The sequence below is a fragment of the Penicillium cosmopolitanum genome (assembly GCF_028827165.1).
Source record: "Penicillium cosmopolitanum strain IBT 29677 chromosome Unknown utg000013l:1.0-859999.0:1.0-860633.0, whole genome shotgun sequence".
NCBI lineage: Eukaryota > Fungi > Ascomycota > Eurotiomycetes > Eurotiales > Aspergillaceae > Penicillium > Penicillium cosmopolitanum.
In genome coordinates, this window is record NW_026622683.1 from 177,711 (window position 1) to 204,265 (window position 26,555).

Genomic DNA, 26,555 nt, shown 5'->3' on the forward strand with positions numbered 1-26,555 from the left:
TACAGCTTCAAGCTATGCATCACGTGTAGTTGAGGACAACGTAAGTGTAACCTTGGAATAAGGCAACGGAGTAATGGTCACACTTCGAAAATGGATAGGCCTCACAAAGGACTCGGAGTATATATTCCCCATCAAGGCCAATAATTCTGGCAATCCTCAATGCCAGAACAAAAGCTTGTTTAATATTGCGTTCAATCAAAAAGATCAAAGCTGTCAAGTTGCTTATAGAAAGCTGTTCAAATTTAATCTATCAAACACTGAGACCTTCCTACTCTATTTGACGGTTTTTTTCTCTAGTCACAGTCATATCTAGCTCCTCCTTGGCGCCGAATTTCGTCTAGAATTTCTAAGACCCGTATAGTCTCTGCCCAGGGCATAATATCATTCTCAATTCTGCCTTCCGAAATATCAACTGCCACAGCATCCGCCTCCCAGTAAAAGCCCATACCGGGCTTGTTGAAGCTGAAAGTTATACCCTCAGCTGCGGTATCTCCACTCGGAGTTTTTAAGTGAACAGTAAACCTCTCTGGGGCTGAAGTACCCGGTCCTTGAACAATAATGAAGCCTTCCGTTCCTTCTATGCGACAGAACTGGGGAGCAGTTGCAAAAGACAATGACGATGTAACAATAGCTTGGATCCCACTGGGGTAGCCAAGGATCGCTGCAGTCGCAACGTCGGCACCGTTGGATAATTTCTGCGACGCAAGTATACCCGGCACATGAGCTTTACCTCCAACATTCGGGTCCGCCGCCAGGAGAGCCCAGGTCAGAGAATATATTCCTATGTCGAGTAACGAGCCCGCACCAAGAGCTGGATTCTTCAGCCTAGAATCATCTGGCAGAGAATCGATATCCATGTCGAGGGAAAAGTCACAAAACACGCGTTGGACGCGACCGATTACATTATCCTCGTGGATCTTCACTTGCAGAGCGCGCGTGAGCGGATGAAAGCGTATCCACATGGCTTCCATGACAAAGACACCTCGGTCTTTCGCAGCTGCAAAAACTTCGCGTGCCTGGGACGCATTGAGTGTGAAAGCCTTCTCGCACAACACGTGCTTTCCGTGCGCTATAGCGTCGAGACAATTGCGCAGGTGGAAGGCATGTGGCGTCCCGATATAGACTATATCAACAGAGGGATCGGTATAGACTTCTTCATAGCTGCCGTAAATTGTGGTTGATTCGTGGGGACAATATTCTTGAGCGAAGGTCTGACCCTTTTCCTGAGACGATGAACCAATAGCTTCAATAGTATGATGTGCCTTTGCATCAGGCCGATCGAGAACCAAGTCTTTAACAAACCACGAAGAGATCATTCCCGTTGCAATAACCCCCCAGCGAAGGGTTGGCAGATTTGGAGGGGGCATAACGGATATTGCGAAGAATGGAATCGAGTTGAAGGGCCAAATTTCAGATTTTTTTTTGGAAGATGAGATTCCTAACAAGCAAGCCCTGTGTTTCTTTATTTATTTTCATTCTATATTGCTTAGCTGACAAGCGCCACTGGATTCGTGCTCCGGTTGGAATTTGTTACCGTGGCCGGGGAGTGTCGGCTGCGTCCGGGGAGTCACGGAAAAGTGAATACAGATCCCAACTTCATTATTAAGTCGAAATTCCGTACGAGAATATTGAGTAGATTTTAAATATAAAAAGGCGCATCGGAGTCCTTCACGTCGAAACTTGTTCAGCCCATTTAATAGAATTTCATGTGTGAGACTAGTAGGTAGAATTTATGCAATGAAGTGGATTGAGATCCCTCAGTCCTTTCACTCGTTTTCTTGCAAACTGATGCTCTGAGCACAATTTTTCGTTTTAGTAACGATGCACGAAAGTAAATCCTATTTAAAGAACCGTGGGATAGTGCTAATGAACAGCTGCACTCTTCTTCAGGGTCACATCGTCGAGCTGCTTGCCTTCATTCTGCTTCCTGAGAGCAGCGGCTAGCTCATTTGGATACCATCTTGCGCCTACTTCTGGGTGGCTAGTAAGCGCATTGGTTAAAATAGCGTCGTTATAACTTGTTTTGAAAAGGCCCTCGAAGAATGTCTCAGCGTCTGACTTGCTATCCTTCCGTAGAGCCAAAATATGAGGTGGTATATCCAACAAGAGATGTTCCGGTGTGACGCTGGAACTGGGGTACTGGAAAAATGCGGCGCTGATACGCTTGCCGAGCATTTCATTGTTGGGTCCTTGATACTGCTCGCGGGTGAGGCTTACCCGGTGAGTGGTAGCAACGCAAACTCCATGGGTCATTGCCTCCAATGAGCGCCCGATGTTGATCACCAATGTATTGGGGATCGGTGGTACTGCAATCCAAGAACCGGATTTGGTTTGGACTTCAAGGCTAGAATGCTCGGTTCCTTGTAATAGGAATGTCAAGAAAGAGCCATCTTTATGAGGGCCCACGCCTTGGAACTCCGTCTGGTTAGGATCCAGGTCATATGGAGATGGGTAACAGGATAATCGCATCGCGTTCAGACGGGGTACGTGGAAGAACTTGCTGAAGACGGCTGGGTCGAGATCGAGAGCTTCTGCGATAAAAATTGTGAAAAGTTCCGACACGGTTTGAATTTCGGATAGATATGTTTCGACACTTGGTTGAAATCCAGGAACAGTGTTCTCTTCAGGCCACTACTCGGTGATGAGATACTGCGTTCATCGTGCTTTTTATCTCAACGTACCTGATTTGGCCCCACCAGACAACAACCTGAGGCCCCGGGTAAAACTTGATCTTCCGATGAGGATTCTTCAATTCCGAAGAGACCAAGCTATAATTTCTATGTCAGGGGCTGGTTTCAAGGTAAAGGTGCTAGGCATCGTACATACCGTGAGTGATTCCCTTTCATCCTTCTCGGCAGCCGTTTTTTCCTGACGAGGTCCAGTATATCCTTTAAAATACTTGGACTTCGGCATATCGATTTCATGCTTCATGCTAAGAGGCAAATCAAAAAACGCCAATGATTTCTCCAAGAACTCCCTTCGTGTTTCTTCGGTTATCGGGGGATTCCTTAAATAGAAGAACCCAATATCCACAAGCGCATGTCGAAGCTGAGATAAAAACTTGGCTTTAGTGTCGGGCGAAATTGCATCCTGAAAGTCCAGAACCGGCACTGATGAGAAGTTTTCGGCCATGATGAAAATGAAAGGAAGTGTAATGGCAGAAGCCTGATATGCGTCTCAGTCCCACGTTCCTTTAAGTGAAGTTATGTACTGATTAATGGTAGTAAAGAGAATCGGTTTTGAAATGTAGGAGTGCGGCAAAATAAGTGAAATATATGCGTTAGATACTGACAAGAGGGGCGCTTGGGTACATCAGGAAGGCACAGTTAGTAGAGATCGACACATCACATACATACTAGTACTAATATATGCAGGTGGTTTCAAGAGCACTACGCAGTCCACTATGCCTGGAAATTTCAAGGAAATATAGAACATCGATATCATTTTTCAAGAAGTATAGCACGTAGAGCATTTTCGATTCTGGAAACGCACTTGATCTACGTAGTAGTTAATTGGACATAGGCTGTTAGCGGTGGAGGGCAGGTCCAAGTTGTAGATTTGGGTTCGTGTCTTAAGAATTGACATATCAATCTTAGTCACACCTGGCAGCTGAAGGTCTGTCTGTCTGTACATTACCTGTCGCCTTTGGCCGCATATACCTGGGACCCGCTTTTAAGACTAGCTATATTCGTACCTAGTGTATTGTATTGCAATTGAGATCAAAAGAAAAATCATTTCGGATAGTCTGCATGACTTCTTGTTTGTTTTCCTGTACTTAGTATATTATCACTAAAGCAAAGCGACTGCGGCAGCGGGTCGCATATATATGCGGCCAGGGCGCAAAAGAGTAAACAAGCTGAAGCCATAGACATAATCATGCTTCATTCTTCGAAAGGCGACACAGTACCTACATCCATCAATGCGGTGTAACCTTAAACAATCAATCTCGTACCAGATGCTGTGCCACCAGGCGTATTGTATTACATCATACGTCCCTCAGCCAAGGCACTTCAGAAGGTGCGGTGTAGCATCTTAATCGGACCAAGAGATCTTCCGTTGCACGACATAAGCCATTCCAACGATTTAAGAAGCGCCACCGAGTAATGTGTACAAGTGCCTACATCGGCCGACCGTCTGGAACACCCGAAAGACGGTCGGTGCACGCATGCACGTATTCCTCAATCGTGGGGCTGGAGATCGACATCGAAATATGGCATACGGATTTTCAGCTTGCAATTTTGCGCCTCATGTACTAGTGTCCTGCATAATCGATACAATAAAGGCCTCACAGGATGTCTTCTTTCAGTCACTTATAGGTATATGGAGCATACGGTGCTCTCGCCACGTTTAATATTCCCACGAAGTTTGCAAGTAGAGATATAACAATTCGGGTTGCTCTGGTCATATTCTCATGCAATGCACATCGCAAATAAAACTATTCTAATTATGCTATGCTATAATCTATGCACAGTCAACAGCGACGATCGCAGTCTAATGGCCAATCCGGTCAAACCCGAGCGAAGACACGAAGAATAAAATGCAAAAGCCTGAGAAGACCCGAAGTGGAATCCGAAAAGAATGAAAATCAAAATCAAAATGCAAAGCTCCAGGCTACAACCCAATGAATGATATTGACATCACTGAGCTTTTTTCTCCTTTGACATTGACTTGCGCAATCTAGCCCCTTCAACCCCGTATAAACCTCCACCGACAAAAACCAGCACGGCACCAAGTAAAACGCCCGAACCAAGCTGATTTCCGAAGAGATAGATCGACAGCAAGAGGGAGACGAGTTTGCGAATATTTAGCGCAACGGTCACTGTCAACGATGATGATTTTGCTGAGAGGAGATGCACACCCCGGATGCAAACGTATTGGGTTAATGCGTTCATGATGAGATATGATACCTGAATAGGGATGTGGTTCAGGATACTCCGGAGCTGCGGAGAGGTGTAGACTATTTCCAGGATGAATGCGAATGCATTGCCGCTGTTTGAAGAAAGTGGACTGGTCTTCGAGTCCAACCCCAAATGCTGCAGAATCGACGGCGACGAAGCCACAATCCGCCATTGGGAATACAGCGTCGTCCAGCTGGAAAAGAAAATCGGGAGCGAAAGGACATGCGAGTAGAAGAGAGCTTCTTTCCAGTGATCACGGCCGTAAAACGCATAAAGTCTATCAGCATAGATACCCTGAAATGCGGAGAGGATCATAGCCAGCGCGAGAATGCTGAATCCGATAATCGTGTTTTTCATGGCCTCGCCGTCACCTTCTCCGTCCAACCCGATTTCTAGGGACTGGCCCTTTGCTTGTGCGTCGGCCAGTGCTGCGGCCATTACGCCGACAGTCAGCATAGCGACGGAGAGAATTTGACCGCGAGAGTAGCGACGGCCGTTGAATAGGTATCCGACGATGATTGATGCGACTGGACCGCCAGAGCGGAGGATGATATGCAAGGGTACGGAAATCTTGTATGCAAAGGCCCAGTTGTTGAGAAGGTTGACTGAGACGAAGTATGCGGTGTAGATTAGCCATGAGCGGAGGGGGATGGCTCGGGGCTTGATGAAGAGGGCGGAGAGTCCGGCGGAGGGAGAAAGAAAATGCGGCAGTGTGAATAGAGCGCAGAGGGCGAATTGGGCGAATGTGATCAGGGGACCTAGACGGTGGAGGAATTGTATTAGATTTGGGTTGAGGCGATTTGGCGCGGGGTGGGCGATATATGCGGGGTCTTACCAGCGGTGGGTTGTTCTCTATCAGATGGTGTGTTAGTTTATTTGCAGTATTGATACACACGGAGCTCTGGAGAAATGGTAATCTGGCACTTACTTGATGATTGCCTCGAGAGCGAAGACCTGCGCACCGGGGTGTTAGCCCGCGCTCTTTGAGCAGTTCATTCATCCACATTGGGATTGGCATTGTGAACCATATGGATATGGACAGTAACAGGGACTCACATTGGTGCAGCAGCCCCCCAGAATCAGAAAGACCATAAGGACCATATTTGCCCAGTTGGGCACCACCGCATGCGCGGCTGCCGCGAGTACGCCGGCATTGGTATCCTCCTTCAGTGCGGAGTTGTTGGTGGAGGCGGACTTGGGTGACACGGTGGCATTGCTGGCGTTGCGGGAATTGCTGGTTGATACTGTGTAACTATCTGTCCGATGTTTAGGACCGTCACTGTCGTTAATCATCTTGTTCGTGAAGCGCGGTGACTCGCGAGGTGGCTTTGTTGACTGGGGCGGAGCAGTCAAGTCACTCTCTCACACGCGCCGCGGGGCCGGTGGGTGATGGTGTTATAAGTGAGAAGGCCTTCAATTGTTCAATACATGCGCAGAGAGGAGGTGTTTCTCTTGGTTCTCAGGGAGGAAGTGTGAGGTTGGAAGTGAAGTGAAGTGAAGAAGGCAAGAAGGAAATGCGGAGGTGAGGTGAGAAAGCGGAGAAAAGCACTCGGGACACCACAACCACTACAGACACTCCATATTCGCATTCGTATAGCTAATAGCTTACTTGTTGACTCAACTCGTATTCCGACTCAGATACCCATATATTTCATTAGATTTCATTATGTTACATTATTCTGCCCTTCACAGTCAATCCTCAATATCATCATCGCTGAGAATCAGCTTATCCTCCGCCAATGGCTGCAGCGATGGTCCAGAACTGCCAGAATTATTCGACTTCTTCAAAGGCACCAAATCCTCCTCCTCGTCCTCCCCTTCATCCCCATCCAAACGACTCCCTCGAATACTAGTAATCTGTCGAAGTTGCCAAGCATCACTTTCGTCCCTTTTAATCATTGCCATGTACGGCAATTGATCCAGCAGAACATCATGGCGCCGCATCATTGTTGTCATCACCGTCCTCTCCGGATGATCATCCGGATATCCCAATCGACGATTCCTCCAAGCACTAACGCCAGACATCTCCCCGGTCGCAGATCCGCTGCCATCGTGCCGGGATGAAAACTGGAAATTGCTGCTGCTATTGCTGGTCGGGTCGAGGAGATGTTGCATCCAGGCATCAACCAACCCATCAATCTCCTCCGTTTTGCGCCAAAGCCGTAGTGAAGAAGGGTATAGCATCTTGTAAGCATCGCCCGGACGACCCTGTCCAGCTGTGGGTGTGAGTTTCCGTTTCACGGGATACGGAAGTGCGAATAATAATCCCCGCGAGGCAACTTGGAAACTAATCTCATCTTGCCTTAGCATGTCCACCCCACCGGCATTCAAATTAGCCCCCATGCCAAGGCCCCCGCGTGTTCTGAGCGTCGATCTGCGATCTGCGCCGAGAATATCACTATCAGATAACGCTTCAATACATGCGTTGAGGGAGTCGACGAAATTAGGGCCGTCACAGGATGGCGGGTAATTCTCATGCAAAGCGCTGGTGAAAGTGGAGATATCGGTGCCTGTTTCATCGACGAGTTCGTCGACAGCAACTTGCGAGACTTTTGGTCGGCGGTGCTGAACCAAATGATCCGGTGGTGGTGGGAGAATGACAGAATCACTAGACACAAGACTGGGATCTAATCGTTTGTTATAAACAATTTTGCCCACGGCATGGAACATCCCCAGACTCGCCTCTCGCTGCGAGATCAATTCGAGAGATTCCTGCTCCATAGGCGTGAGGGCTTTATCTGCATCGGCCCGGGATTTCTTTTTCGTGAGACGCCCTCCCCATGTACCGGCGGCTGAACCTGAAGCTGAACCCGCTGTATCACCCTTCAAACACAGAAATTCGAGAGAAGATATCGCACTGCGAATATCGCCAATCTCAGCGATCCTAGTCAAAGCAGCGGGTCCAGGAATTCTGATCCGCTTAGAAATGCTCGCCTCCTTTTCCAAAACCGTTCGCAGCGCCTTCTGCATGAATGTAGCAGCAATACTGTTAAAGTCGATGATCGTCGTACCGGGATGATTATACAGTGTCGGGCCAAGTAACCGGTGAACAGTCAAATTGTCTGAAATTGACGATGCGGAAGTCAACATCGTCTCGGATACGACCATCACGATGGGCGGGTGCATCCATCCACTCCAGGATGATTGATCGTCCGAGGCTGATGCTGCAAGGTATCGTTGTAGGGAAGTTCGAAATGCGGCTAAGCTGGATGAGTTTCGATTTAACACAGTTGGGAATTCTTCAACGAGGAGGACACGGCGGTTTCGTGAGGGTGTGGTTGTATCATTATTCGTTTTCTTGGAGTCCGCCGAGACCGAGGTCGAAGCCGAGTCTTGTAAATCGAGTCCCCCAAATCGATCACCTCTTCCAAGGAATTCTTCGAATTGTGCACTAGACGAGACGTAGTCGCGGGATGTATGTTCTGGAACCGGTGGATTCCTCCATTCAATAATATCGTAGCCCAATGCTTCGGAGAGGAGGGAGATGGTTGTTGTCTTGCCACAACCCGCCGGACCTCGTAGGACCAATAGTTTCTGCTTCAATTAGCCGATGTTTTCCCTTCATTGCAGTCCTTCCTTGCCGACTGGCCTACCTCTTTCCTTCTTCCTTCAAATACATCGTCCAACCACTGTTGTACGTCGGAGACCTTTCGCTTGTGAACGGCCAGTTCGTCTAAGCCAACAGGTCCAAATCGCTGTGCCCAAGGGCGAGTATCTTCGTGAATGGGGGTGGAGGCTGGGGTCTTGGGTTGTTTGTTTGCGCTACCATTTGAGGCGGGGGACATAAGGAATCGTTTGGACGGTTGACTCTTCGGCCGTGTAGTCGTCGTACGTTTTGAAAGGGTTCGACTCGGTTTCTGGGGAGGAGGCTTTTGATCTGCAGTCGAACTGACGTCGACTTGTGAGAATATCTCATCGTAGGACCCATAATCATCTTCAATGTCATCTTCGATATCATTAACGTCAAACGTTGTCGTCGGTGTCGCGGCCCGGGAGGCGGGGCGCTTGGCCTCGAACTTCTGCGCAGACCATCTTTGGCCTTCTGAAGCTGCCGAGAAGAAGCCGTGGAGGGATTTTGGTTTCGATTTCGTGGGTGAGGCTGAAGGAGCTCGGGTTGCGGAGGCGGCGGCGCGTGAGCGCGTTGTCTTGGGACGCGACGAGAGGGTGACAGGTTCGGGTTGAGGCGGAGATTGAGGTTCAGTATCAACAGAGCTGGAGGTTTTCGATTGCTCCTTGTCCTGGACAGCCCTGCGCTGGCGCTTTGGTGGACGACCATCCATGTTGGACGAGCGAAGGAGGAGGAAAAGCGCGGCTGATAAGATTAAGCCACCCCGCGACTACACTAGAACACTAAAGAGACCACACGTCTGCAGGGAGTACATCAGATATCAGAGCAGACACAGCAGAGCACCTGATAAATACAATCAAGAATTAATATATTGCTAGTTAAATGTAGGTTCATATGAGCCTTGAAGTTTTGCTATAATCACTATTATACTAGTACTAATAATTCCGAGTCACTAGTAGATCATTATTAGCTCCGAGTCGTACTAGTATGTATAGTACAAGGAGCCCTCACTACCTAGGTATAGAAAACCGTAAAAGGGTCTCCAACTGGATATTTCCCTTAATTTTCAACAAGAAATTTGACGATATTACTAAAGTAGTAGGTCATGATTGGCTGCTAGCGGAGTTCAAGTTTATGAATGTGGTAGCATTAGTGATAGAAAATGGTGGACGTTGAAAGTGTTCATGGCTGGCCCAGGGCACTCTCAAGGGCCAGGAACCCTGAAAAAATTACAGAAGATGATGTTGTCGGGAATTTCGATTTCAAACAATACTGTGCTTAGTACACGATTGATAGATTACCTCATTCGATTGGAAGATCCGGCGGTAATTGATGGTAGGCAAAGACAGGAATACAAAGCCAGTCACCCGATAAAAAGCTCCCATAAGAACAAGGAGACTAGTACCCCGAAATTTTAAAAGACCTTGATAGCTTTGTCTATGTCTCTTCTGCATATACGAACACACACCTCTATTATCGGAGCAAGGATTCGGATGTACAGATCAAGGAAGAGATTTACGATCTCGAAAATCACTAACGTCCTTGACGAGTTGAACGAAGTGCGGAAGTTTGCCACTAGCCTAGCATACGAATCGAAGAATTTCTCTTGGGCCTATGCATATGCCAAGCATCTCACTGAAAGAATGTTGCAGCACCGCTTTGGTGAACATGGTTCAAAAAGCAAGCTGCTGATCTTACGCCCAGCTATCATCGGTCCCTCACAGTGCCTTCCATTTCCTGGATATAATATGCCTATGTCATCGCCATACACAATTCTCGCGGCAGCATTGGCCCTAGCCCCATATAATGCAATTCGAGTTGCGTCTAAAATGGACGAGCCAGACCTAAAGTGACTGGAGACGAAGTTCCTGTTGATGTAGTCGCCGACCGTCTCCTTTGTCATCTTGCTATGGGCACGATAGGCTGTATTCACGCTGTTAGTGGGGTACGATCTCGACTGAAACTTGAAGAGTGGTGGCAATCATTACTGAAGATTCGTCGAATCCCCTGGGGGGGCACCTTCGATGGGGTGAAAGCAGATTGGAAATCAGCCAGCCAACATTCAATAGCTCGGCTCTATGCAGTTTGTGGAGCTTCCTTTGCTTTCTCAGAAGACAAGACCATCGCTATAAGCCAGGTGATATCTGAACAATCTCAATCAGACCTGCAATTGTTTACCACAATCAACACAAGCGAACGTGCTCATCCAGAAGAGAGCCATCCGCTACGCCATGGATCAATTCGCAGACAAAAGTAAAATGGCATGGCTGATGGTCTGGCTCTTCTATTCTGACTTTTGGCAAGAGCAAAATTCACATACAAATTGAACCTAGAATCACTGTGGAACCAGCCAAAGGCAATGCTGAAGTTCATGAACAATATCGCCCAAGCTGTTGCCTTCTTAGAGCCCCTAAATATCGCCCACGGTGACTTGCGGCCTGAAAGTATCGTGCTCGATCGTGACCAACTCAAACTTTCCGACTTTGATTGTGCCGCAAAGATTGAAACAATTTACGAAGCTTGCATGGCCCCGTACGGCCGACTACTCAATGCCGATGAATCTGACCAATGAGAATGTGGAACAGCTGGCTATCTCGGTCCTCGGACAGAAACTTTCGCCCTTGGCTCATTGTTCTACTTGATCAATTATGGATTTGAAGTCTACGGAGACCGATGTTTAACTGAAGACCCCTACGATCACGGTCCTAAAGTTGTGGACCTGCTACAGAGTAGGGAGTTTCCGGGGTTGGATGATAATCCTTTGATCGACGATGTCATCAACAAATGTTGGCATAATGAATATTCCACTGTCTCCCAACTCGCTATGCAAACGCAGCTTCTTATGAGAAAAGGTACCGATGTGGCCGAAACAGGTGAAAGCAGAAAGGGTAAAGGCAGAGAGGTGGTGGCCATTCTTGAGCCAAGCTTCATTAACCAATTTTTCGTGTCTATGAATCGTATATTTCGTGCGGTATTCTCTGGAATAGGAAGTTGGTGGATGTTACTATCGCATTACATAATGAAGTCAAAAGGAAATGAGCGGAATGATGTTCATGTTGAACAGGGCACTTCGGAGGTGGACATGGTTAGGAAGAGGGAGATTTGTCAAGACCTAGAAAAACGAGGCCTCCTTGAATTGCTGTTGTCAGGTGAGCCTGAGCAGATCGGATTCTCTTTCGATTGGTATAGACACAGCCTTTCATGTTAATTGAATTAGGAGGGTCGTGTTTCGACAATGAACTTTTCGACATGGAATGATAGTGTTTGATCTACCGTGGAGGAGCGAACGGGATGAGATGAGAGAGATGAGATGAAGGTGGTGATAGGAAGAGAAGTACCTGAGGCTATCAAAATAGTTAGTTAACCGCCGATAGGGAGAAAGTGGAGAGCTGCGTTATACTCCGCTTTTCAGCTCCCGAATGGCTCTTCCGGATTCAAAAAAAAGCAAAAACCGACAGCTGGCGGATTTGAACCGCCGCCTCCGAAGAGAATTGATTTCTAGTCAATCGCCTTAGACCACTCGGCCAAACTGCCTTGAGATGATTACCGGGCCAGGATTTGCCAATATCAAAAAGTTCTAGGCAAAACCAATCTACAAAACGGATCTGCAGAGCGGCCTTCCTTAAATATCTTAGAGGCCACAGGACACTAACTAATTAGCATTAAGCCGCATGGACCCTTTCACTAGACAATGCCTCGTCTTTTACCAGCAGAACATGAGGCTGGATCTCAAATTACATTCTGTACTAGCTGTATACTGCCAGGTTATTTCAGCAAATACAATTTGACAAAGCTCCTGTTTCAAGTCCTCGACAAGTCGTCTTGCGCGCACCTTGTTCTCTTGGACGGGCTAGATGAGCTTGCTGAGCCCCATGGAGGGATTAATGTGCTATTCCAACTGCTGGTCCGGTTGGTGGCAGCGGATAGAGTAAAGCTTTGTGTCTCTAGTCGCCCCGAGCGTCTCTTCGCAGTTCAGTTTGCTTCCAATCCTTCAATACACATGCAGGACTTGACATATTGGGATATCTGCGACTACACGACCGACTTCCTCAAAGATTTGCAGCTATATCGTGGCGATCACCTATATAGGGAGATCCACCGTGAAATTTCGCAGAAAGCAGAGGGCGTTTTCATATGGGTGTATCTCGTTCTACGGAGAGTCAAAAATGGCATCGAACAGTACGCTGAGAGTTGGAACGACATATATGACCGTATCGTCATGCTGCCACCAGATCTCATGCGGCTTTACGAAGATATGTGGTCTAGACTGGGTGGGAATAACGAGAAACACATCAAGAAAGCAGCGCGGTACTTCCAGTACACTCGGAATTCTCACGGCGCAGCTATAGCCAAAATTGCTCTATTCGCAAATGACCAAGAGTTGGAAGCATTTACAAGACCAAACGAAGTTCCATGCCTAAGTGAAATTCTCAAAATGTCTGAAGTCACCTTGCAAACTCTAATTCCAGTATCCGCCGGACTACTCGAGGTCTTCCCTGACCCATCACACCCATATTATGCCCGAGGTTTGGAAGGGAATGATAAACAAGTCTCTCGGTGGTCAGAAGAATTGAAGATCAGATTCATACACAGAACTGCCACCGACTTCCTGGATAGCGACGAAGGGAAGAAGATGTTTGACAGGTACACATTGGGATCCGTGGATTTTCTCTTGTCATGCGCCAAAGTAGAGTTAGCTCTTCATTCAGTTTCTCGTTTTAGGAAACATCCTCTCGCGGAGGTCTGGTCTCTCATGTCAAGGGCATTTAACCAGTCGGCGAACATGAAATGTCTCACCCACATATCTAACGACCTTTTGTCCACTATCCATCAGTGTGCGCTCAACGAATCTAGAGAACTTATCCGTCCACCGAACTGGATAAGTTATGAGAACTTCTTTCTCTTTGAAGCAGTTACCTATGGCTTTTATACATATGTTCAAGAGACACTAAATATCTCTGAAGATCCTGATTCCACCGCTTTGGCCTATGCTCTGCTAGGCGGATGCGACCATCGTTTTGTGCTGGAAAGAGATCATTACAATAAGACACCATACCCACCGATCCGAAATCTTTTGAAAATGTGCCTGAGGTCTGACATGCGAACTTTGGGTCCCTCTGCCGTGCGGGCTGCGCGCGACAATATTATGCTTGCTTGGCGTTGCTCCCTGCCACACGAAGTAGCACTAACTCAGGAGGAAATTCCGAAGGGTGATAAGAGACAGTTGATAGAAGAGATCCTGGAGCTTCTCATCGAAGCTGGCGTAATGGCAGAGTTTCCCGCACCGAAATACCTTCTTGCGGTGCAAGACCAAGGACTGATGATCGTGAAAAGACTGACCGATGAAGAATCTGTTCTTGGATCTGGAGTCTTACGGCCCCAAGAACCTCTGCGCGGGCACTCAACGATTCCTTCCTTCAGCAACAACTATCGAGCAAGATTTCTGGAAAATCTAAGCTCCTATCGATGCAAGTGACCGATGCTTCCATAAGACCTGTCTTGGTTGATAACGGTAGAAAGCCCGGAGGGGCACGATTTTTCCATGTAACAGTTCGTGGGGACGGTTTGGAACTTTCAAAAGAATGGATATTTGGAGGAAATCTGAATTTTATCAAGGACCTGATTCCTCGCTGGAAGCCTGAATACATTGAAGCAGTCGACCTTGGGATCTTTCCACATGCAGTGGATGCTAAATGAGGCCGGAGGCTACTATTGTTTACATGGGTTGTCACGTTCAATGGTGCGATACGTTGTCCCTGATGACGGTTGATTGTAGCGAAGTTCATCCACTTTATCCTAATTTTCCCGACTAACATTCTGGTTCATTTCCTGATGACCACGACAACCCGACAAACTACCACCAGCTTTAGTATGAGACACTCATCTTGGGTGTTACGGCTCGCCTATGCCTTAAACACCGACTAAAGACTCAAAATATACAGGTGTACGGATAGACCCTCACATCCAGAAATGACATACCCATGTCAAATAAGTATACTTAGGCTACCGCATAACTGCAATCACAAGCGGCTATTGTAGGAGTGGGTAAAGGTCAAGCGTGACTTCAGTGAAGCACTGGAAACGTTCAATACTGCTTTGTTCAAGGTCTTTGTTTTTTCACTGTGGCCTGTGGGGAGTATGGGGCCTCTAAGGCCTCAGGCTTACGACTGGGTCAGCCCATGCCCCAGGTCTCCTTTGTGGCCTTTGTCCTTTGATCGTAGCTTTAATATCTACTAGTAGTGCTACCTAGGTATGGAGATATTGCGCAAGGGATTTTCCTCTGCATCTATCATCCATCACCTGGGCACTCATGTTAATTTCCAAGGTCTAGGTATATCCGCACCTGTCACCAACTTGAAGTAGTACCCCATGAATAATACCTAAGTACTACTGAAGTGCTTCAGGGCTACTGTTAAAATGGAAAGCTAGTACCTGAGTAGTTACTGAATCCTAAGGTACTAGAGAAAATATACAAAGACAACTCGAATTAGTATATCTCATCTTAACTGGCCTTAGGTAGAGGGTATATATATCATATGGACAAGACATAATCGCAAACCAAATCCAATCCAATCCGACCCAAAATAAACACTGAAGAGAAGGAAAAAGAGAAAGGAAAGGAAAGATTAGGCAAACAAATACAGCACAAAACAACACACACACCACACCACACCACACGATATTAAAGTAGAAACGAGAAGAAAAGACAACCCAGAGACACGATCCCACCCATCAAACCCCCCCCAAAAACATCATAATAATAATCCTCATCCAACCCCTCCCCTCCCCGGAACAGGCGGAGCCTCCCCAGCAAACGTAGCATCATCAAACCTAACATTAAGAAGTCGAATCTTCAACCCATAATTACCCACAAGATCAATTAACTTCGTCGTCTCGGATGTAATAGGCTGTTGATTCAACAACATAAGTAATCCATCCAACCACTCCGAAGCCTCGCTATGCGAAGAAGGACGGAGAACGAGGAGGATTATTTCTTTTGCCGTTGAGCGGGATGTTGAGCGGTGATGTTTGGAATTGGAGTGATTGTGGCCTTGGCCGTGGCTGGTAGAAGACGGTGCGTAGCCGTGGATGGTGATTTTTGTCGCGGCGCGGGGGGCGGTTTTCACTGTTGATGTTGAAGTATTGTCTGGGGCGGAGATGTTGGATACAACTGATGAGACTGCTGATAGGTCGACTGTGTAGCATAGTGTTAGTAATTGATAGCATAACCAAGGTGACAGAAAGTGTCGACATACTCTTCTCCGGAAGCGCATCCAACTCCGGCGCCCGTTCGCCCAAAGAATTAAACTCTCCAAAATGAAGATATCTCCGATTATGCGACAACTGCACATACTGATGCGAAGCATTCGACGCCTTAGCCGTCGTCACCGGATCGGATTTCGACCCTGAGCCCGCCTCCAGAGAAAACCAAGCACCACGAAGTAAACACCTAGTCCGTTGCTCCTTAACAAACTGCAAAGCTTCATGATGAAGTTCCTCCCTAACCTGGCGCAGGTGTTGGCCCCAAGCATCCTCATAGGTAAGCTCGAGTAATTCCATCTGCAACTCCCGCAAACGGGCATACTCGTAATTAGCGAGTTCCTCTTCAACATCTTGGACATCTTTAGTCCTCGCCGCACCACCGACAACAGACTCGATTAGAATCCGAACCAATTCAATGAGTTTATCCAGATCATCAAGTTCCGCGGCCGTAGCTTTCCACATCCGGAAAAACGCTTGTAAACCCGCAACATGCAAACGGGTCCAGTGAAGTAGTAACGGTCTGAAAAGTCTATCCAGACTAGATCGAGAATCCATAAGCATGTAATTCTTCGAATCGTCCATTTCGGATTTATCCACTTCGAAATGTTCATAAAGGATGGATGTTACGGCCAACGAAGCTCGCGCGATCGGGCAGCGTTGTCGGGAGGGTTTTGTCGATTGCTCTAGGAGCATTTTTTGAAATTCATCCTGGTGGCTGCGAACATAATCTGCAAGATCCATCATGCCGAGGAAACCGACTCCGTAGAATTCTGTCGCGGGACTTTCGGATTCGAAGCCCAGTCGGCGCCATTTCTCGGGGTGGTGTCTTTTCGAACGTTTGGCGTCGTCGGCAGCGTTGCTAGTGGTATTGGTAGACTCCTTCTCCTTCTCTAGAACCTCCTCCGAACCCTTCTGATTACTAGCCAAATGAATCCCCTTCAACGCCCTCCGATGCTCAGGTTTCTCCTGATTAAGCGGAATCTCCTTCCACTTCCTAAGAAGCACCTTAGTAAGAGACTGAAATTCCAACAACGGGTGAGCCAAATCCTGCAACGCAGAATCCTGCATAAGATTATAGACCGCGCGAATAACGCCAAGATCCTGTAATCGTTGGATAAATTTCGGCCACTCCGCCTCCGAATCGTGAGTGATGGAGTCGCGCATCAGGGAATTGATCAATTGGAGAGCATTGGCGCAGAGAGCATGGTCAGCGGAGGATAATCGACTGACGAGCATTTCTAGGAATTGGGGATAGATTGCGATGGCGGGTTTTAGAGCGCGGAATCCGAACATGTCTGGCTGGGGGGAGTTGCGACCTCCGGCGTGGGGGTGGGAGACGACGGAGACGCAGATTGACATTGCGCCGCGGAGGATGTTGACTAGGGGGGTGGGTGACGATTAATTGGACGATCTGTAGGGGGGGAAGGTAGAGTATATTAGCGAGTGTTCATGTTCATTGCGCATTGTTCTCCAATTCACGCTGCTGCTGCTGCTGCGCATTCACTCACCCGCTCGACCAATTCCACATCAACACACTCCCACCCTTTATCAACGTCAAGCAGTCTTGAAAAACTTGTCAGACTGTAAGCGAGGGTATTCCCACTCGCATTAAGAGTGAGGTATTTCAGACGAGTCAATCCCCCCTCAGCAATAAAGAGGTCCGCGAAAGAAGGATCGCCGATATTGCCCTGGAGCTTGAACACTGCCATTTTCCGAACGGCATCTTCATCGCTGCCCAGGCGCTCGACCAATTCAGCGACATTGACGTTCTCCATGGTGAGGAAGGGAAGAGAAGGTACTGAGTAACTCTCGTAGGTGAGGAACTCCGTATGGAGTGGAGTGGAGTGAAAGAAAGTTGGAAGTGCGGAGGAAGTTCGGAGCGAAGAAGGCGGCGTCAGGGGGAAGTGGGGCATTAAGGGTTTATTAGTAGATTATTGGGTATTTTAGTTTATTCTTGAATTTAGATTGAGTATTTACTTTACTTTAGGGTTTAGGGATCATAAATTAATTGTTTGTGGTGACTCGTTTGTACATTACTAGTTATTCGTCATACATAGGGCAGTTTGCCCGGGGAATCAGGGGAAATCTATACAAACAATCCAACCAACCCAACAACTCCAGATGAGAGACACGATGCAATGAAGATGGGATGCAATGCAGATGAAATGCAGACAGACAAAGATGACCATACTATTTTGCACTCAGTCATCACCTCCGCCAGCCCACATTCCAAATAACATGGGCAATATCTCGTGCGGTATTCACCGTATCAACCACACGGCCAAGGAGACCATTACTGACAGGTTCTCCTTCGCCTTCGCCCTCCCCCTCGCCGCACGGCATAAACATGCCCGAGGAGGTAAGTCGGAGTGGTCGAGTGGTCATTTCATCCTCATCTTCAGGGACAAACCATGGCTGGTCTTGAGTCCGGTAATGGCCCGTAAAATCGAGACTCGGATCTTCATCATCGTCATCAAGGAGGAAATTGGCGGAGGATTGAGGTGGGCGGAGGGTTTCCACGGAGGGAGTGGGTGATAATTTAGGGAGGAGGGGGAGGTGGTGGTGGTGGTGGTGGTGGTGGAGGAGGAAGATGCAGGTTGTGATGAAAGAGATGACCACCGAGCAAGGATTGACTCGCGTGGCTCCGGGGTGTCCCCGCGGTATTTCAAGGTGGTGGAGGGTAATGGGGCGATTGTTTTGCTGTCGCTGCTGAAACTGTTTCGTGGAGTACTTCGATTGCTGAGGGATGCTTGACCAGCGATCTGTCGCATCATGACCACTCCATCATCTGATGAAGACTCGTCATCCACGGCCGGCCAGTCTCCATCGCCTTCTTTGATGTCGACTGCAATACACTGCTCCACCTCATCGTTGAAGTGGATATGCCGCCGCTCACTGGGGGAAGTCATACCAGAGGACGAAGTGGTGAGAGTACCACCGAGGGAATATGTCGAGCTTCCCGTCCGGTGGTGAAGTTGGTCGAGGTCTGTATTGGATCGGGGGAATGGCGGGCGAGACCAACCATTTGCCTCTTGGGCTTTGAGAATGGCACCCGCATGTTGTAGGAGGGTGTGTTGGGAGAGGGAGCGTTGGAGGATCGCTTCTGATGCGGTTTTCTTTTTTAAGATGGGCTTTCGCTCGAGATAAGAGTTGGGGGTTTCCAGACGACTGGGCGGAGGAGAGCCATCAGATGTCATGGCGTCGGTTGAGGCGGAGGTTTTGAGGGGACCATATAGCCAAGTGACATCACAGTCCTTGAGCCTGGGATTGTTAATATGGGCAATGCGCAATATTGGAGGAGGAGGAACTCACCAGTTCAAGGTCTCTGGAGAGATTGTTCCGAGGTTATTCTTGGCTTTGGCCCATGTCCTCCACGACGCATTCTCCAGTCGGACACCATTACTGTAGTCACCTCTGCGAGCGGTCACATATCGCCAGGAGGCCCAGATATCCTCCTCCTTCCATTCATGGGCCAGGTAGTCGACATGACGGGATGGTTCGTCCTCGACAGAGGTATCGTCGGCAGCTGGGTGGGTATTCAAGAGTGCGGAGGGAGATGGTAGATCTATTGAGGCGTCGCTCAAGGTATCGAGATCTTTTGTTTCTGTCTCTGTCTCTGTCTCTGCCTCCACCTTATCGGAAGGGAGCAGTAGCTCCTCGTCGAGCGATAAACTGCTCAGAGTCGGTGTGTAGAGGGGATCCTGGACGGTCGGAGTGAAGTTCGGAGAAGGCGGAAGAGACGATTCCGTGGAGGCGACGGGACTAGGAGAATCGCGGGAGGAGAAATCATGTTGCATGGGGGATTTGGAGTGAATATCGTGGAGGTTGTGGAGGTCGTTCAGGAAATATCTTTGGGTGGTGGGTGAGCGCAACGGATCTGGGGAGAAAAGTGGCGACCGTTGGGGGGTTGCCAGGGCCGTCATGGCTAATGGGGGATGGTCATGTGGGAGGTGGAAAGAGTATAGTGAAGTATAGTCGAAGTATAGCAGAAGCGAAGATAGTCCCGAGGGGGTATTAGGGTTTTAGGGAAGAGAAAGAGGAGAGAGAGGAGAGTGGTGGTGGTGAGGTGAAGTGGAAGAAGAAGAAAGGAGGAGGAGAAGGGAAGTGGAAAGTGTGGGGAGATTCACGACGGAGGAGAACTTCACTTCTTCAACACTCAACTTTTTCTCTTTTTCTTTCTTTTCCAGGGACTCTGTCTTTGCCACTGCTATATACTCGAATTCAAGTCGACTTTTTTTTTTTCTATTTTATTTATTTTTCCCTCTTATTCTATTTTCACCCCCGTTTGCCACTGACAATCATTCCCCCTCCGCTAGTGCGCACCGGCCTCAGTTACAGTTACGAGAAAGTCCAAGGCCAGACCGCACCATTCCCCACTTTTGCGAGCTTCGATCAAGTGGAGCCTCTCGCAGAGTCATGGAGACAGTGCTACACCAGAGCAGAGCAGAGGAAGTAGAAGCAGAAGCAGCAGGGTCTGAGCACAACACATGGTGGGTGGCACAGAGTTGAACAGATTATGATATCTGGAGATACACATACCTACAGCTGGCTACAATATAGCATCTACTCTGCCAGTGATCACAGACATCATGATACCACTCGAGTCCGAGTCACGACAGTCACGACAAAAGAACGATAAAAATACATTACTACTACTCTACCCTGCCCTATGAATTCTGATCGTCTCAACCCCACCCACTGAGCACAGGCCTGGTCGCGGACACTTGCTGGTGCCGAGAAGATAAGCTCGAGATTCGTGCCATTCCATCTCCTCCATGGCCGATGCCGATATGATCGATGACTATGAGGCTTGAGGGGAACCAATCGATTGGGAGGAATGTGGCGGCACTATCAGACACCACATCCAGCCATCCAGCATCCAGCCAGCATCTAGAGCTAGTCTAGTCAGCCCGGAAATGGAAACCTTGGAAGTTTCTACAGAGTCTAGGATGAACTAGAACATCAAGTTTCCAGGTTCCAGTTCCAAGGTTCGGTTCGGTTCACTTCCAAGAACATCAAGTTTACATGTACGGAGACAAGGTTGACCAACTCACCACTCCTCCCACCACCACCACCACCACCACCACACCAGGCTTGCATCATGCAGACTGGGCGCAACTGGGGGCAAAAACAAAAGGGCAAAGCAAAGGCAAAGGCAAAACAAAACTAAGAAAAATTCGTCGTACACCTCGGCGCACACCTAGAATTGCCTTTTGTCTGTGCGCTTGCAGGCCTGGGCGACTGGCCATTGTCGATGTCGCCGAGAGGACCAGCCCATGATTGGTCCTGGCTTAAACCCTCCCGGCATTCCTCCCAGCATTCACTTGTCCGTCCTCGTCCGGGCCCTCGCACCAGGCCCGTGGGCCAGTGACAGCGCCGCATTGCTGCATGTCGCCGCCTCTTCTTCTTTTCCTCGAATGAGTTCGGGCCCCGGCGCCAGCACCCCGTTGAAACGAAGCTGCACTGCAGTGCGTTGCGCTGCATCTAGATCCACTATCAAGAGCACGCCGTTCTGGCCCACCATATCCTCACCCAGTGAGCACGATATATTCATAACGTTCTCGTTCTCCGGTGGGTACCCTCTGCGGGTACTCTCTGTGGATACTCTCAATGCGATCCGCGGAGATGAGATGATTCAATCAATGGCGAGCCGGATGTGCAAATTGACGCGAATCCCCACGGGCCCCCACGACCCCTGACCCTCGGAACTGCGGAGCCCACCAGCCGGTCTCATCGATCGACGCGTACGAGGGGTGGTTGAGGAGGGAACTTGAACTGGAGTGAACTAAAGTGAAGTGAACTAACTCTGTGATCATCGGTCTGTGCTTCCAGCTATTCGCACTAGGGAGGTATCTACCTAGTACATATCGACATGATAAAGCTACCTAGGCGAAGCATTGACATTGGCAAATCTACTATCTGCAATCGCTGCAATCGCTATCTACGATCATCCTCCTCACCCGGGCATCCATCCCATCCAGGGTCTCTACCAACTTCCGTATCTATCCCCATCTCCGCATCGCCGCATCTCCGTTACAATCCCATTCCTCCGCTCTTCGGAGTACTCGTACCTAGCGCCTCGCCTGCTCCACAGTCTAGCGCCTCACCTAGCGCTCCGCTCTACTCTGCACATCGTACTTTGTCATTGTACTCATACTGGCACTGGCATTGGCACAAAAACTCCGTATGCAACGCGCTTTACTTTCCACTACTGCGCGTCTTACCGGGGTCCCCAGCCACGGTGGAGCCACTCATCCACTGAAGCTGGGCCCTTCATTAATGCACGACACTGACACTATCTTATCGGAGCTCAACGGCTATGGGCAAGGCAGGGCAAGGCTCTCGGAGTGCTGCTCTGCTCTGCTCTGCAGGTCTATCATCAACCGCCGGGCACCAATTGCAGATCGAATCAATGCAATGCGGTCGCTATCTCCCCTCTTGGTCCCGGTCCCAGTCCCATTCCTCCAAGTCCCTCTGGTAAATGTAGACGCAAAGCAACGGAACGCAACGCAGCTCTACCGTTGACATGCATGGCCCCATTGACAAACGGGCAGGCAGGAAACGGGCAGGCAGGCAAGGCTCCGCTAGGCTTTGGCTAGGCTAGGCGTTGCTCTGGCCCAGTCCGGCCCCAGTCGGCCCCAGCTTCTCTTCCCTCGGTCCTCCTTCCCTCTCTTCCCTTCCCCTCGCCTCTATCCCACTTCTCCTGCGATAACGACGGTGCATTGTCCTTTTGCGCCACTCGGGCGGGGTCTTAGTCTTAGTCTTAGTTTTAGTCTTAGACTCAGTCTAAGTCTCAGATTACCCTCCCTACCCTACCCGGTGAGATGAGATAGGATGATCTGCAAGACAGAGTTGGTGTGTTGTTCATCCAGCTAGGTGCTGTACTATTTTACCCTGTGGTTTACAGAGGAGAGTAGAGTAGAGTAAATAGATACGATGTAATCAGCGCCAATTAGCATACCAATTGACCAGTCCATTAGCCCCATCCATCATAATCGTAGATCATCTCTGCACACTGATATCATGCGTACCTAATAACTAAAAACTAGAAACTAGTGTTCCTCTCCCATAGTCCGAATAATTATCGGCCCGGAAAATCACGGCAAATCACGAGATAGCTCAGGGTCGTTATCACGTGCACACCATACCCAAAATGACTTAGTCAGCGCCCCGCAACCGCAAAGTGCCCGCACTGCCCGCCAACGCCAACACTGACGACTCGCCTCGACTCGACTCTTCGATTCGATCCGATCCATTGCATAATCATTTGAAACGATGGCTGAAGTTGCGGATTCTCCCGGTCCCCTCGAGCCGCAGGCTAGACATGTTGTATACTGTGGAGGTGAGTTTGAGTGTACCCCGTGGTGGGATGGTGGGCTGTGAGGTGTGGTGTGGTGAATTGGATTGGATTGGATTGAGCTAGCCAGACTGCCCTGGTAGAGCTGGATGAGCTGTACCGGATGAATGGAGCTTTCCATTCCGCTCCGCTCCTCTATTCAATTCAATTCCCCACCCTCCCCTCCTTTCCTTGCCCTACTGTACTTCTGTTCTGTGCTGTACTTGCACGTTACGTGATGTCGTCGAGTCGAGTCTTTTCTAACGCAATTCCTTCTTCATAGTCTGCACTCTACCACCAGAGGTACGTTGCGCTATACTATGCTGTTTATGCTATGCAATTCCATCCCATCCCGGGTCAACATGATATGATAGCAAGCTGCGCAGCAGAGCTAGCTTCGCTTGGACCCATGATACACATACATATACCCACTCAACACGAAACGAAACGAAATGCGAAAGGGAACAAGCCATTGACCAATCTTTTCTTTAATTAGTACTGCGAGTTCGGCGGCACGGCGAAGAAATGCGAGGAATGGCTTGAGGCTAAACAGCCTGATCTTTGGAATAAATTATATTCGGAGGGTGAGTGATATACCCCGGCCACTACCCGATACCATACCCATGCCCTACCCCGCTCCGAGTCCAGTCGAGTCGAGTTGTTGTGATAGGATTCTATCTTATCCCGCTTACTATACTTCACCTCCATCACCATCCCATCTCTACCCCGCTACTCCAAATACCCCCCACTAACCACTTCCACCACTTCCACCACCACACAGACGCAGTAACAGCAAACCTCTCAACCCTCTCCCTATCCGCCCAAGAACGCGCCGCGAAAGACGCCGCGAAAAAAAGAAGCCAAAGCGGCCCAAACCGAAGCCCGGGACGCAGAGCGCAAAGCCGCCTCAAAAATCCAAATCAAGCGCGTAGAGCGCAACAAACGCAAACACGTCACTGTAATTATCGGGCTGGAAGTATTCGGACTAGAGAATAAGAAATTGGCCAAGGATTTGGGGAAGAAGTTTGCTACTGGTTCTTCTATGACGAGGTCTGCTGCGGGAACGGAGGAGATTACTGTTCAGGGGGATGTTAGTGAGGATGTGAGGGAGTGGTTGCTGGAGGTTCATGGGGATAAGGTTCCTAGGGGGAATATTGAGTTGATTGAGGATAAGAAGAAGAAGAAGGCTGATGCTGCGGCTGGGATTGTTTAGTGGTGGAGCTAGAGGGATCGAGCAGACGCTCGGGGGTTTATTATACTGATACTGATGCTCGGTATGATATTTGCATCATTAGGCTGATTGTTGGGGAGTGCATTGGGTTGGTTGGATTGATTGATGACTGGCATTATGATCGACGATTTCATTGTGGTTAGTTAGTATGGATGGGTATCATGACATGACTAAAATAAAAATATATGGAGACTCAAGAAACAAAACAAAAGAGAAACAGGAACACTTCATTCCATGCTGCGCTGCGCTGTGCTGTGCTGTGCGTACTGACAAGGTGTGCATGTGCAGTGCGTGCGTAATATCAAACCTACAACTCATCAAGAACCCGCAAAGGATCATCCGCACCCGTAGCTTTAGCCTTCACTGCCGAAGAACTCGAGCTTCCACTGGTCGCTCCACCTCCACCTCCCCCATCCGTAGCCTTCGCTTGGAGACTCAGACTCTCCCGACGATCCGCAAGACTGGCTGGATACCACGCCGAACCAGTCTCAACCTGAACCCCATGGTCATGAAGTATCGACTCAACCACAGATTGAGGAGTTGTACCCGACACAGTGAGAGGGAGAGATTGGTTCGAGAGGCGTTCTGATTCCGACGCCGACGCCAATGCCGGGGTAGATCCAGACCCAAACCCTGCGAATCAATAGGAAGATTCCTCTCAATCTCCAACTCAATCCGCGGCCAATTCTGCAAAACAACACCGATGACCAAAACCATAGCCGCACTCCCAACAACGGCCCAAAAAATCCTCAATCGTCGACTAATCCTTTCCTGCCAATCCAATTCCCTCCGTTCCCAACTCTCAATCTCAGACTTCACAGCCGCAAGACGAGTCCCCAATTCGTCAACTTTCTCTCGCCCCGATTTCATGCGTGATTCTAGAGCTTTGGATTTATCGCTTTGCGCGGTAAACCCCTTTAAGTCGATGATTTGTTTGCGGATTTCTGTGTCCAGGGTGCTTGTTTCGCGGTCGAAGTCGTTTAGGAAGGTTGATGCTGAATCGGAGAGATCTTGGAAGGATGCTATTGTTGAGTTTAGGGCTGTTATTCGTTCCAGGAGATTGTAGTATGTGTAATCTAGTCTTCTTGTTGCGTCTGTTGCTTGGGTTCCGGTTGAGGCGAGGGCTGAGCGGAGATATCTGTAGTGTAGGTAGGTGTTAGCTAGCTGAGCTTGCTTAGGGTGCTGTAGTGGGTGGACACAACTCACCCTTCACCCTGTTTTCTCCTCCTCTTAACCCTCTCTAAATCCTCCATAGACTGAATCTCCTGCCGTCTAATCGGTCCCAACCGCTCATGCTGCTCAGGAACATCAAGCAAACTCCCCCTCCGACTCGTTCCCTCGTTGACTCCGAGCCCCAGCGAGACCGTGACGTTGTTTCACGCGTCAGTGGCCGGAGTAATCCATCGTCTGCATCGCGGCCGGCGCCGGGGTCTTTATCCTTCCCGGACCAGGTGGGTAGTAAGCCGCGCGCACTGGCCGAGGAAGCGAGATGGCTCATTGGGCGTGGGAGTCTTAGTTCGCGCGATTTGGAGTGTTTGTGTTTGTGGGAGGTCGATTTGGTCCTTGTGCCGTCGAGACTGTAGCTGTGGCTGTGGCTGTGACTGTGGTGGTGGCCGAGACCGAACGGGTCAAGAGTGCGTGAGTGTCGGTGGCGTGGTTCGGGGGATCCGTGGTTGGGGGTGGAGGTGGAGGTGGAGGATGGTTCTTGTAGAGTTGGTCTTGGTCTTTGTTGTGGTCGTATTCCTGATGTTGGTTTTGATTTTGATGCTGATGCTCCTCCTCCTCCTGCTCCTCCTAAGGAGGTGGTGTATTTGTGTTGGACATGGCGAGGGATGGCTCGGTCGCTGTCTGCAAACGGACTGGAGACGTCATTGGGTCGGGGGGTGGGAGGTTTGTGGGTTAAGGGGAAGGTTGCAGAGGCTGTTCGGGTGTGTGCAAATGGGATGGGATGGCGGTCCATTTGGCATTATATAAGTAGTTGGAGTAGTCTGGAGGGAAGTGTAGTGAAGAGGTGAAGTGAAGTGGTGAAGTGGTGTAGTGAAGTGCGGAGGAAGACGCGGAGTGCCAAGGCGATCGACACGGAACAGCCACAGTGAAGGCATGGCATATACGGTAGACAGTTACACCGGCATATAATATACAGAAAGTAGAGGATACTGCTATAAAATAACTTGAAATTGCTTTTGTCAATCGCTATGAACTGAATCAAATCAATCAAATCAATCGAATCAATCGAATCCTCAAACACTCCCAGAAACG

General features: G+C 49.0%; 11 protein-coding genes across 11 annotated transcripts; 3 read left to right on the forward strand and 8 right to left on the reverse strand.

The window, feature by feature from the left end:
• Positions 1–293: 293 nt before the first annotated feature.
• On the reverse strand, positions 294–1,367 carry N7509_014044 (Gfo/Idh/MocA family protein; the record flags this gene model as incomplete). Its single annotated transcript, XM_056638681.1, has 1 exon — positions 294–1,367. The coding sequence occupies one exon, from the start codon at positions 1,365–1,367 to the stop codon at positions 294–296; it is 1,074 nt and encodes a 357-aa protein (XP_056480670.1).
• A 496-nt stretch (positions 1,368–1,863) lies between these two features.
• On the reverse strand, positions 1,864–3,132 carry N7509_014045 (isopenicillin N synthase family dioxygenase; the record flags this gene model as incomplete). The annotated part of the gene is made up of 3 exons (XM_056638682.1): positions 1,864–2,631; positions 2,682–2,768; positions 2,827–3,132. 3 exons carry the CDS (start codon positions 3,130–3,132, stop codon positions 1,864–1,866), a joined length of 1,161 nt encoding a protein of 386 aa, XP_056480671.1.
• Positions 3,133–4,637: 1,505 nt separating this feature from the next.
• On the reverse strand, positions 4,638–6,191 carry N7509_014046 (uncharacterized protein; the record flags this gene model as incomplete). The annotated part of the gene is made up of 4 exons (XM_056638683.1): positions 4,638–5,656; positions 5,734–5,750; positions 5,827–5,852; positions 5,955–6,191. The coding sequence occupies 4 exons, from the start codon at positions 6,189–6,191 to the stop codon at positions 4,638–4,640; spliced, it is 1,299 nt and encodes a 432-aa protein (XP_056480672.1).
• Positions 6,192–6,590: 399 nt separating this feature from the next.
• Positions 6,591–9,178, reverse strand: N7509_014047 (uncharacterized protein; the record flags this gene model as incomplete). The annotated part of the gene is made up of 2 exons (XM_056638684.1): positions 6,591–8,432; positions 8,492–9,178. The coding sequence occupies 2 exons, from the start codon at positions 9,176–9,178 to the stop codon at positions 6,591–6,593; spliced, it is 2,529 nt and encodes an 842-aa protein (XP_056480673.1).
• Positions 9,179–10,375: 1,197 nt separating this feature from the next.
• N7509_014048 (uncharacterized protein) lies at positions 10,376–11,674 on the forward strand (the record flags this gene model as incomplete). The annotated part of the gene is made up of 3 exons (XM_056638685.1): positions 10,376–10,719; positions 10,771–10,955; positions 11,052–11,674. The coding sequence occupies 3 exons, from the start codon at positions 10,376–10,378 to the stop codon at positions 11,672–11,674; spliced, it is 1,152 nt and encodes a 383-aa protein (XP_056480674.1).
• A 483-nt stretch (positions 11,675–12,157) lies between these two features.
• N7509_014049 (uncharacterized protein) lies at positions 12,158–13,942 on the forward strand (the record flags this gene model as incomplete). The annotated part of the gene is made up of 1 exon (XM_056638686.1): positions 12,158–13,942. The coding sequence occupies one exon, from the start codon at positions 12,158–12,160 to the stop codon at positions 13,940–13,942; it is 1,785 nt and encodes a 594-aa protein (XP_056480675.1).
• A 1,291-nt stretch (positions 13,943–15,233) lies between these two features.
• Positions 15,234–17,504, reverse strand: N7509_014050 (ELMO/CED-12 family protein; the record flags this gene model as incomplete). The annotated part of the gene is made up of 3 exons (XM_056638687.1): positions 15,234–15,661; positions 15,723–17,108; positions 17,234–17,504. The coding sequence occupies 3 exons, from the start codon at positions 17,502–17,504 to the stop codon at positions 15,234–15,236; spliced, it is 2,085 nt and encodes a 694-aa protein (XP_056480676.1).
• Positions 17,505–17,937: 433 nt separating this feature from the next.
• On the reverse strand, positions 17,938–19,652 carry N7509_014051 (protein phosphatase regulator REG1; the record flags this gene model as incomplete). The annotated part of the gene is made up of 3 exons (XM_056638688.1): positions 17,938–18,444; positions 18,507–18,990; positions 19,042–19,652. The coding sequence occupies 3 exons, from the start codon at positions 19,650–19,652 to the stop codon at positions 17,938–17,940; spliced, it is 1,602 nt and encodes a 533-aa protein (XP_056480677.1).
• A 1,039-nt stretch (positions 19,653–20,691) lies between these two features.
• On the reverse strand, positions 20,692–20,978 carry N7509_014052 (uncharacterized protein; the record flags this gene model as incomplete). The annotated part of the gene is made up of 2 exons (XM_056638689.1): positions 20,692–20,837; positions 20,930–20,978. The coding sequence occupies 2 exons, from the start codon at positions 20,976–20,978 to the stop codon at positions 20,692–20,694; spliced, it is 195 nt and encodes a 64-aa protein (XP_056480678.1).
• Positions 20,979–23,004: 2,026 nt separating this feature from the next.
• Positions 23,005–24,278, forward strand: tma22 (putative RNA binding protein Tma22; the record flags this gene model as incomplete). The annotated part of the gene is made up of 4 exons (XM_056638690.1): positions 23,005–23,071; positions 23,349–23,368; positions 23,562–23,649; positions 23,932–24,278. 4 exons carry the CDS (start codon positions 23,005–23,007, stop codon positions 24,276–24,278), a joined length of 522 nt encoding a protein of 173 aa, XP_056480679.1.
• A 325-nt stretch (positions 24,279–24,603) lies between these two features.
• On the reverse strand, positions 24,604–26,256 carry N7509_014054 (uncharacterized protein; the record flags this gene model as incomplete). The annotated part of the gene is made up of 4 exons (XM_056638691.1): positions 24,604–24,789; positions 24,843–25,434; positions 25,503–25,591; positions 25,615–26,256. The coding sequence occupies 4 exons, from the start codon at positions 26,254–26,256 to the stop codon at positions 24,604–24,606; spliced, it is 1,509 nt and encodes a 502-aa protein (XP_056480680.1).
• Between the last annotated feature and the right edge of the window lie 299 nt (positions 26,257–26,555).